Here is an 11,305-nt window from a genome sequence, read left to right as displayed (position 1 = left end):
CCATACCTATACCTCCCTCTCCCTCTCCCCCCTCCCCCTCCTCCAACTGCTGTGTCTGCGCGTGTTGGCGCCCGCGTGTGTCTGCGCGTGTGAAGCAGCACTGCATTCCCATCCACGGACACACGCACACACACGCGCACACACGCACCAAGAGAACCGTAGAAGGAAACGACGGCTACGGACGGTCGCTGGTTATCGTTGAAGGGGGCAACGGTGCGAAGCGCTTGTGGCACGCACGCGAACGCCTCCTCACAGGGTGCCGATCACGCACCCCCTTTGGGATCAGTGCGAGTGCCGAGCCCCGTCCAGGCGTGCCGTGAGGCTCTCGGACACTCTGCGCGTGCATGAGCACTGTTTCTCTCTCTCTGTTGCGCCCTCCCCCCCCCTTCCAAACCTCAAGACCCGCCTACACGCTCCAACTCGCCAAGAAGTCTCCTTCGGCTATGCATTGCACCGCCCTGCACCCCCCCCCTTCCCCCACACGTTGCACCTCACCTCACCTCTCATGCGCACACGCACAGAATAGCAGCACACGAGCACAGGCACTAGCATAGAAAACGACGAACCTCCAAGCATGGAGAACCGCGTGGTGGCGCTGGCGGTGCTGGAGAATCTCATCCACTGGCCATTGCCGAATCGAAGCGGCTACGCTGCAGTAGCGCGCGGGTCTGGCGAGGACGATGAGGGCGGTAGCGCGACCGAAGCGTTGGTGTCTGCCGGTGATGCCGAAGACCTCTCCAGGGAGCCGCGGCAGCGCAAGCAGGACCGCTATCGAGCCGTTCTTCTCCTCCCCCACCTGTGCCACAGGCTCGGAAGCCGCTGGGCGGAGACGGAGATTGTGCCGTATCTCCTGCGATGCGTGGAAGAAGATGACCCGCAGCTGGCGCTGGTGGCCGGGATGGCATTGCTCGGGGTGACGCTGCCTCGTCGCGCACCGCTGGGGCCTACCATCTCGTCGTCCAGCAGCAGTTCACCGGGCGCATCTAGCACCTTCAACAGCGCAGCCGGCAACAACTTTGGAGCCTTCCTGTCTGTCGAGGATGTGCAGCCGGTTTGCTTGTTGCTCGCATCCAGCAGTGCGGAGGAGACGCGGCAGTTCGCAGCACAGGTGGTGCTTCCCCACCTGTTCTTTGGTGTGGCACTCGAGCGTGACATGACACTGGAGAGCTGGGATCTCAAGTACGTGCCGATCTCCGTGCTGCAGGCAGACATGACAACCACAGCAACGTCGATGGATGCCAACGAAGCGGCTGAATACTTGGAAAGCGAGGACAGCAACCCGAGCTGGACTGCCGGCGCAGTGGACAAGAGAGACACCGACGATGGCGCGTCGTCGACGTCGCGGCTTATGGCGGCAGTGCGGAAACAGCTTCTACGGAAGCACCGGCTCACCATGAAAGCGAGGGCCGCCGCAGCGCGCGCGTCGTCCACTGTCAGCGGCAGGGACTCAAACACATCCTCTTCAGCAACTGACGTCACGGACCCTCCCGCTCCTACGGAAGAGGACGTTCGAAAGCGCTGCTACGCCCTTGCCTTGGAGGACGAGTCCGTGCAGTTCCTGTGGAGCGGGGCCTACGCTGCCCTAACAGGGCCATGGCTCTTTGATGGCAGCGGTCCCCTCGCCTCCCTCTGCAACGATGCGAGCGACGCTTGTGGAAGGTGCAGGAGTGGCAGTGCTGCCTCTGCCAGCCGAGGAATGGCGAGCTTTCGCTGCTTCCGCAGGCATCGCCGGCGTGTGGACAACGGGCAAACGATTCGAGCGGAGCCTCCAGCGGCCTGCCTGCCGCTCTCGGGCGCTGACTTAGACCTCTACGGTGCCGCCTACGCCTCGGATGCCGACAGCGGCAGCGGTGACGACTTCTTCTCTGTAAACGTTCGAGCGCGGGCGTTGGTGGCGGGCCTTGTCCGGTGGATGGACGCGCTGGGCCCGCCAGCACCCGCTGCAACTGTCACGTCCCCGAGCACCGATGCGGACACGTCCAGGTCTGCTCGACTGCACGCGGACGGCAGTCTCTCACTCTTTGATTACCTGTGCTGCGATGAACGTCGTGATGTGCTGCGCTGCCGGTGGCGCTCGCTGATCAAGATGCTTCAGGGATTTCTGGAGTCACCGTACCCCGGCCCGGTGGCGGCGGCTGTGGAGACGGTGAGCGGGTTGCTGCACACCATCCAAGCAGCACTGTGGGAGGTCGAACAGCAGCAGCAGCAACAGAGGGCCAAGTCAAGCAGTGCCGGCTCCCGTGCGGCCCACCTGAAAAACAAGGCCACCTCGATAGATGCGGATGCGGAAGTGGATGCATGGTCAGGGATCCGCGTACCGGCTGAACCACTCCTGACTACAGCGGAGCTGCAGATGTTCCTCCACCGCATGACGCGCCGCCACGTGGCATATTGCGTCGCCGCTGCCGTGTCCGCGCGCACAGTGTCAATGCCGCCCTCTCCGACATCCACATCGATGAAGGTGCTCACGGACAGCATCGGGCGCCTCATGCGCTCTGCTCTGGTCACGGCACAGCGACTGCTGGCAGATCTTCTTCTGCGCCACCACGTTCTCATGAAACTTGACGTGTGCAGCGCCGCTGCATCCACGACGACGTTAGAAAGCCCTCACCACCGGTTGGGCCTGGATGCTAGCTGCATGATGCTGCAGGTCGGCGTCGGCCCAAGCGAGTCCCGTCTCGCTTCGTACAGCGCGTGGGACGTCAGCTTCGCGTGCGCGAGCACCACCGCGGGTGCTGCCACCGCTGCCACCCCTAACATGCCCGATGACGCCACCTTCCTGATGACGACCACGCCCGCCGCTGGCGGAGGGACGGAGAAGGGCAGCGCCAAGTGGCTGCCTGGTACCCTCAACGCCGTCTCCGTCTTTCGTCTCCACCGACTTGTGCGCCGTGCGCTGCTGCGAGCGCTCCCGCTTTGCGTCGACTTCCCGTGCATCCTTCACTCCTGCGCATCTACACGCGCCCTGTCGAACGCGAGCACCAGCGGCACGTCCGCACCCGTCGCCGGCGTCTTCTCCCTGTCGGCGGTGTGTCCAATGCTGCTGCAGGTGTTGGTGCCGCCCAGTGCCCTTCCTCCGCTGCTGAACGTGCTTCGAGTCACCGTCCAACTCCAGCATCAGGTGGAAAAGGACCACGGGGCTGCTGAGAAGCACGCAGGTGAGGCGGCCGCGTCGACGCCGTCCTCCCGCCACGTCGATCCTGCTGGCACGACCATGACGGCACCGGCCCTGTGGGCTGCTATGACCGCCGCTGGCAGCGTGCTAGAGCTCGACACCGCTGCGGCAGAAGCACCGTCCAGAGCAGAAGAGAGCCCCGCCTCCGTAGACTTCGCTCTTCTCGAAGCCGCTCTTGATGCAGTGCAGCGCCTCACGGCAGAGGCAGCCGTACAACTCTCCGCCGCTCCGCAGGCCGGCTCGCTCCTTAGCACATCAACGCCGGCCAGTGTTGCCGACGCACCCCCCTCGCATATTCTCGACGCCGTGTGCGCACAGCTCTTCATCCTCCTCGCCGCCACCCTGCGCTGGGTGCCGCGCTACATCAACTGGAAGGCGCGGTGGTTGATTGCGCAGCGACTGCCACGACTGACCGCTACCTTCTGTCTGCTTATCGTCCGCGTGTCCTCCCTCGCCGAGGGGGCCGCTGTGTCGCCCGCTCCGGGGCCCACCGCCCATCACCTGCGCGCACAGATATGGCTGGGGCACACACTGCACCTCCTTACCTCTCTCTGGACGTGCGCCGCGCAGTTTGGGACGGCACCGCTGCATGACCTGGTGGATGACGAGGAGGTCGAGGTGCGCTCCATCGCAGCGCGGTGCGCGGCGCAGTGCTTCGGTAGTGCAACGGAGGCGGTGCTCCGGCTGAGCTCTTCGGCCGGGGCTGGTGATGAGAAGGCGCGCGCAAAGGCATGCGTCACCTCGCAGCAGTCTTCGCTGCTCCCTTCGCTACGCAAGCCGCTCTTGCAACTACTGGACGCCATCGCGCAGTGCGTCCTTGCCGCTGCCAGTGACAGCGATACACGCGTCCTCTGCCGCTCTGCCGAGGCCCTCGCGGGGCTATCGCGAACCTTGAGTCTCTTGGTCGTTGCAGACCCGTCACCGCTGACACGGTCCGCCTCCTCCACATCCACAAGAAACGATGAAGAGCCGCCTGTGTGGGCCCGCTACTTGCACTCCAATACAAACACGCTGCTGAGGCTGATGACTGGCAACAGGCCCACAGTGCAGCTGGCCCTCGTCTCTCAGCTCACGGACTTTCTACTGATGCGCATGCGAACGCCGCCCCACGCGAAGCGGCAAGGGCAGCCCCGCAACGGGCGGGCGCAGGGTCAGCTGATGGGTGGCGAAGGCGACGCTTCGCCGACTTGCGGCCCAGACGGGGACGGAGAGGAGGGCAGAGAAAACGACGCAGACGCGCCGTACCGCAGCCCCGATGAGGTGCAGTACGACGCCCTTCTTCAGTGCCTTCGGCAGCTGTCCCAGCACGACCTGTGGCGGCTGCGTGAGCAGTACGCGCTGCTCCTAGCCCACCTCTGTGGATCTCTGCTGCTGACGACCGCCGCTGCCTCCGCGCCCGCGTCGCACGGACGACACGCAAATGTGCAGTGGATTTCCTTCATGGACTTCAGCGCCGTCAATGCCAGGCGCGTGTCTGGCGAGGGCGGCACGGACGAGACGACGCGCGGCTCCGTGACGGATGCCGCTCTAATGGCTCAACAAGGCGGTGAGGACGCCGCCTTGTGGGCGCACACGCACCCGCTATACCAACTGGCTCGCACCGAGCTGCTGACGTTGCTGGTGGCGGTCCTTTTCGACAAGGTCAAGGCGGTCCGCGACGCTGCGCTCGACGCGGTGGAGCGGATGTGTGTGCGACTCGCTCTCGCGAGCAGCCGGAGTGCACCCGGCACTGGTGCGGGGGGCGGCGGCGGCGGAACGAGGCAGGGCAGTGCGGGCAGGCAATTTGGCGCGGGCTACGACACTGAAGGCGTCGACACCTCTGCCGATGCCGTCGCCGCCGCCTCCGGCTCGCTCAATGCAAACACATTCGTCGACGACGTGCTCTGGCCACGCATCTACGCCTACGCGCCCGCATGGGAGACGTACCTAAGCCGTAGTGCTCTCCTGCGCATCGCAATGCGGCTACGGGTGGACAAGACATCCACGTTCATTCCACTGCTGGACCAACTTGCCCGAGATCCGGTGCTGAATGTGCGCTTGATGGTGGCAAAGATTATCTTGGAGGTGCTCCTTGTGAGCTCACCCGAGGTGCACGCCATGACGACGCCGGCGCAGTTTCTGGAGGCAAAGGATGGCGAGGCTACAACCTCCGGGACGTCGACGCCCACGCCCACGTCCTCCTACAAGCCGGAGCTTCCCTCTGGCACCATAGCGTACAGCATCTTGATGAACAAGCCCGTACCTCCGCTTCTCGCTGGCAGCGGTAGTAGGAATGGTCGTGCTGCAGCCAGCGCGGATGCCGTGCTGCCGCCCCTTCAGTTCGATGAGATGGAGCGCGCCGGTGTCATTCTTCAGATCCTGCGTCAGCTGCTCAAGGACCCCAGCTCCGACGTGCGTGATGAGGCGGCCAAGGCGCTGAAGGTGTGCTTTTAAGTGCGCATACCCACATGGTGAGGGCGCGTGCGTCGATGTGTGTGCGCGCGCCTTTCCGCCTGCATCCGCGTCACCACCGATAGATGAAAAGACACGATGCTCATGGCTTGGCTTCCCCTTCTCTGTTGCCGTTGTATGGTGAGTCGGCGGCAGACGCGCTCGCTCACGTCGGGGTGTATAGGGATGTGTGTGTGTGAGAGGGGGAGAGGTCTGTGCTGGTGTTTGGCCTCTCTCCCCCTCACTACATTGTCGATGCCAACGATGGTGAGGGAGGCATTATGGCGAACTCTCTGCAGCGACGAGGCCCCCTGTCCCCCATGCACCCCACATTCCACACGTTTCTCCCTCCCCCCTCCCCTCACCCTCTTCCAGGCACGGACACAGACACACACACACACGCACGCATGCATGCAGACGAGCGTCGCCGACAGAGCAGCGCCGTTTCTCTCTCGACCTGGCGCGCTCAGAGGCACAGTGGCGTGCCCTCTATACGTTTGGCATGTCTGCCGCGGACGCACGCCCCAGAGACGTGACGCACTGGACGCAACAACCATTCCATCGATCATCTTTTCGCATTCCGCTGGCCTTGTCCTCATCATTGGCCCCCGCACTCTCGGCCGCACAGGGATCGGCGCTGCCTGCAGCAGTCGTTGAGGCGCTAACGACAACAACGCCCCACCACGAGGATGCACACGAGCAGCCGCGGGCGTACCACGGCCACTCATCAGGTAGCGGCTTGCACAGCAGTCGCTGTAGAGCAGAGGCTGCGGCGCGTGTGTCGATGAGCGAAGTCCAGCTGCACGAACAGGTGCGTCAACTCGAAGAACTGCGCGCAGCGCATCGTCAGCTGCGCCATCAGAAACCGCAGCAGCAGCGAGACACAGAGGTAGATCGCACATCACCATCGCCTCCTCGAGCTTCTGCCGCTTGTGCAAAGGGCGGGAACGACAAGAAGAGCAGCGAGGGGGCACCCCACACGGCAACATCAGCGGGCATCGCAGCTGATGTGGGGGCGAAAACAGGGGACAGCGAGGCCCCTGCCAAGGCGATGTGTAAATCAAACCCACCTCTAGCTCTGCCATCCGCAGCACCACCGCAGTTGCAGAAGTACGAACCGTCACAGCGTCCTCTGCAACTCCCTCGGCCCCCTCCGCGGCTGTCCTTGGAGCATCTGCATCACGACATTGTGCGCTGTGCCAGCGACGTGAAACGCTTGATGGAAGATGAGTACGAACTGGGCCGCGTCGTGCGTGAGGCACTTCTGGAGTTGTTGGGCATGGAAGGCTCGCACGTGGGGCCGCCGCTGCGGTTACGCACCGAGGACACTACAGAGGTGACAGCATCGCCATTTTGTGCAGGAGCATCGGCATCGACGTCGCCCTCTTCGTCGGTCGAGCGCGCCAACCAACACCGACGCACTCACGACGCCGGGCCGCGAAGCATGCGCGCCTGCGATGTGGATGGCGATGCTAACTCATCGCAACCCACGTGGGTCATGCCGTGGCTGCAGCGCCTGAAAATGGAGCAGGAGAAACAGCTGCGCCAGATGCGAGAGATGCTGGTCGTCGCGCGTCGTTCGATATCTCACGATAGCTCTGATGAGGGCGCGCGAGCGTACTCCTTGATGAGGACTACGGGAGAAGCAAGGGATGACACGAGCACAGCAGAGCCACCGCACGCGTTACTGTGGCAGCGACACCGGTGCCTGCTCTCGCCGACACAGCCGGATCGCCCCGAAGCGGTCGAGGCGTGCTCGACGCTGCTGGCGATGCAGGAGACGATGCAGGCGCAATCGACGCAGCTGGCGCGATTGGAGGAGCTTTTACAGGAAACTCTCATCACCGACATGGCACGTTACACGAGTCACGGTGCGGGCGCCTTGCCATTCCCGTCGTCGAGCGCGCATCGAGTAGAAGCAGCAGCAGCAGCCCGTGGCCATCCCACCGTGCACCGACCTAGTAACAACGACACCGTCCTCCCTACTGTCACCCATACTGCTGCCTCTTCCGAAAAGAACGTCCGTCGGTCTCTGCCGTCCCGCAGCAGTCACAGCGCGGGTGTTCCGGCGGCGGCAACAGCAGCACCAGCAACGACATCATCTCGGGTATCGACTTGCGTCTCTGCTCCCTCACCACCCCCCGTCTCCACCCCGAAAAACGCACGCTCTGCGGCGGCGTTCACTGATCCCCACACACGCGCGCTCAAGCACCAGCAGAATCAACGGAAGCTGGACGCTATTCACCGCGAGATCGCTGACCTTTGCCACTTTCTCCGAGAGACCCTTACTCAGCACCAGGCACAGCCGACGCCGCAACCACATAATCCGTTCAACAAGACCGGAATCGATGCTCGTGTGAACGGGCAGCCCTCTGCAAGCATGCGAGAGAGCAACTCGCAATACGCATCAGCCCATGCGTTGCAGTGGCAGCCGCACCATGGAGAAGACTCTTATCTCCAAGAAGCAAGCCGCCGCCAGCAGCATCCGTGGCGCAACGTTTCTCGGTCCCACACCGCCAGCGGCTATCCTTCGTCCTTCTCCATGCATACCGAGGATTCGACGTAGAGGACGAAACGGAGGTGCGCAAGGGGGACGGGGGTGCCTGTGACGTCGAAGCTGAGGCGGACGTAGACGACAGTGTCTGTGGCGAGGCAAACACGACGTCACCGTCGTTGCCACACGGCAGCGTGTGCGAACGGCTCCGATCTCCCTCCCTGTGCACCCGTCAGCGTACGACAAGCTCACCTTTCCAGCTTACTCCTCTCCGACGGAGGCGGGGAGTGGCACGTGTGCGGGTGTGTCGGTCATTTTCCGTGTGGGGGGACGATGAGGAAGGACCCCTGCTTAACCCTCCCTGCACAGGCACAGGCAGACGAGTGTGTATGTGTGTACTTCGGTGCATGCGTCTCCCTCCCTCTCCACACACACACATACACACATACACACATACATACGTCGGTTATGCGGTGTAATGTTCGAGACGGCGACGGGGCCGACCTAACATTTGCCTCCAGCCTGCCCTCCGCTTTGCTTGCTCGGTGTTCTCTTAGATAGTAGCTCGTGCACACCCGATTCCCCCAAGCCACCTGGGCTAAGTCTGCCTTGTGGCTGCGCATGAGAGGGCCATCTCTCTTCCTCGTGTATGGAAGGCAATGATGATACGCTATGTATGTGTGTGTGTGTGTGTCACCTTGCGCGCACAGGTCCGTGAGACCACAGCGTGGGTGGGACGACGTCTACATGTGGCGAAGAGGGCGCTCTGGACGTGTGTCCTAAGCAGCATGTCCACGCCCTCCCAGACGCGCACCACCCCATCAACCCATGCAGACTTCTCTCCTCGTTGTAGACGGTGTCTCTGTCTTGGCGCATTGTACTCCGCCTTGTTGAAACGCATGCGAACCATCTCTGACACCCTCTCCCTCCCTTCACCTTGGTGTTCTCTTGTCACCAACGTCTGCACTCATCTCCCCCCTCCCTGCGTGGGTGGAAGCTGGAACTACATATAACCAAGTAACAAGATGCTTCGCCTCCGCGGTGCCTGCGTAGTCGCGACATCCGTCGCCTCGGCCGTCTTGCGAAGCGTGACGCACCCGAGCGGCCCCTCTTCGCTGCCGTGCTTCCGTGGGGCGATGAAGACAACGGCTGTTTTTCTGCCCGTGACACCGTCGATGGCGCTGGCAGCAACATGGATCCCTCAGCGCCAGTTCCGCTCTCCCTATGTGAACCTTCGTACTAGTCCTGTTAGCTGCGGTGCGACGCCGACGCCGACCTTCCTGCGCAGGGCACGGCTGTCCACGCCCTCCTTGCTCTCCCAGAACGCCATCCAGTATCGCTGGATACGCGCGAAGGATCGGCAGCAGCAGGCCCGCAACGCCGAGGAGACCGGTACGGAGGGTGACGAGTCGAACACCAAGACGGAGGGTGGGGACGAGGACGGCGATCAACAGACTGGCTCCTCCGCGAAGGGCAGCAAGAACAAGAAGAACGCCAAGGGCCAAGCCAGGAAGAAGAGCTTCATGGATCATGTTCGCGGCCTGCGCGACGACTACGCCAACTTCCCGCACATCTATAACAGCGTCAACGCCATGAACTTCGTCATCTTCACCGTCTTTTGCCTCTGCAGCACCGGTAGTAACACGGAGGAGCGCTGGTGGTTGGAGAAGTGGGGGGTCGACAACAACGTTCGCCCGTGGACGTGGCTGCTGCACTCGTTCTTGACGAATAACTTCCTTGCCATGACGTATGCGATGATGTTGCTGCACACCATGTGCCACCACGTCATGCCTACACTGGGCTCCCGCGGACTGATGATGTACTGCGGTGGCACCGCCGTCCTCTCGGGCGCGATTATGTGGCTGAGCAACTACCTCTACTATGGCAGCACGGCCGCCCCGGAGAAGCAGTTCGGTCCGTGGGACGTGATTGCCGCGTTGTTTGTAATGGAGTACCTTTACTACGGTCTGACGCCCATGAGCATCTTGAGCAGCTTCAGCGGCTGGATCAAGTACGCGTGCTGGGTGGGTGGGGTGTGCATCTTGTACTTCGACTGGCAGCCAACGCTCATCGGCACGCTGGTCGGGGTGGGCCTTTGCAAGGGTGTGCCGCGCTTGAAGGCGGTGAGGCCGACGACGAAGGCGGTGTAAAGGTTAACGAGACAGAGCGAGCGAGCGCGAGAGAGAGCGCGAGCGCGACACAGCTGAGGGCAAACCGCGCCAAGGATGCGTGATAGGCAGAGAGGGGGTGGGGTGGGTGGCGTCGTGGTGTCCCACGCAGCGTCAAGCATGATGGGCGGCTGTTCAACCACAAAGGAGGAGGAGGAGGAGGGGGCGGAGTGCGGCGCCGTCCCCCACCCCTCACCCTGCCTCACCTCACCCACTTCCTTCTCCCCCACCCCACCTCATCCCTCCGCCCCCATGCCCTGAACCGAGGAAGACGGTGGTGGGTGCAATCTCCTTACATTATTGCCTGCGTCTTTCGTGTTTTCGAACTTCTCCATCGTGCACGCATGCGCCTACCCATGTGCATGTGTTCTTGAGCATCTGTTCGCCTGCTCTGATCCCGACTTATCTTCGTGGTGCCGCCAGCGGTGGCGTGACCCCTGGCGCACACACACACACATGTGTATGTGCTTACGCACCGTCGCAGCGGCGGCGTTGCCAGTGCGTCTGTCTGTGTTTCGATTCGCGTACGGGTGGCGGGTGCCTCACTCTCTCTCTCGTGTTTCCTCGTCTCTCGTGGCAGACCAGGTGGAGGGAGGGGGAGGGGGGACGTCGTGTCCGCCTCGCCGCCCTCGCTGTTGCCACCTGTTTCAATCGTTTCTTTGATGCACGTTCGTGTTAAACTAAAAGGCCAAAGTCGGTCACGTTGCAGCGACCGAGCGAGGAAGGGGAGAAGGAGGAGGGGGAGGGGGTGGCGAGTGTGGTTTGTGTGCATGTGCATGTGTATGTGTATGTGTATGTGTACGTCTTTCAGCGAGTATCTCTCGTAGCCCGCGTCTGTATCTCTGTGGCGCGTGCATCGACGCACCACAGCCTCTGCACACATCGACTCGCCCCCCCCACCCCACCCTTCTTCTCGGTTTGCCCTTCTCCCTTGTACGGGTTTTTTTTGGCTTGCGTCAGTGGCACCATGTGAGACTGCGCGGCTCTCGCGGAAGCGAGACACACACGCTCCGGCACGCATGATAACCGCACCCACTC

The 11,305-nt window shown here is 62.7% G+C and overlaps 3 protein-coding genes across 3 annotated transcripts; all 3 read left to right on the top strand.

The window, feature by feature from the left end:
* Positions 1–574: 574 nt before the first annotated feature.
* On the top strand, positions 575–5,608 carry LMXM_10_0690 (conserved hypothetical protein; the record flags this gene model as incomplete). The annotated part of the gene is made up of 1 exon (XM_003872858.1): positions 575–5,608. One exon carries the CDS (start codon positions 575–577, stop codon positions 5,606–5,608), a length of 5,034 nt encoding a protein of 1,677 aa, XP_003872907.1.
* Positions 5,609–6,656: 1,048 nt separating this feature from the next.
* LMXM_10_0680 (hypothetical protein, unknown function) lies at positions 6,657–8,171 on the top strand (the record flags this gene model as incomplete). The annotated part of the gene is made up of 1 exon (XM_003872857.1): positions 6,657–8,171. The coding sequence occupies one exon, from the start codon at positions 6,657–6,659 to the stop codon at positions 8,169–8,171; it is 1,515 nt and encodes a 504-aa protein (XP_003872906.1).
* A 1,103-nt stretch (positions 8,172–9,274) lies between these two features.
* On the top strand, positions 9,275–10,249 carry LMXM_10_0670 (conserved hypothetical protein; the record flags this gene model as incomplete). Its single annotated transcript, XM_003872856.1, has 1 exon — positions 9,275–10,249. The coding sequence occupies one exon, from the start codon at positions 9,275–9,277 to the stop codon at positions 10,247–10,249; it is 975 nt and encodes a 324-aa protein (XP_003872905.1).
* Between the last annotated feature and the right edge of the window lie 1,056 nt (positions 10,250–11,305).

Source organism: Leishmania mexicana, chromosome 10 (assembly GCF_000234665.1).
Source record: "Leishmania mexicana MHOM/GT/2001/U1103 complete genome, chromosome 10".
In the NCBI taxonomy this organism is placed as follows: domain Eukaryota; phylum Euglenozoa; class Kinetoplastea; order Trypanosomatida; family Trypanosomatidae; genus Leishmania; species Leishmania mexicana.
The sequence above is the reverse complement of the archived record's forward strand: the minus strand, read 5'-3'. Positions and strand labels throughout refer to the sequence as shown.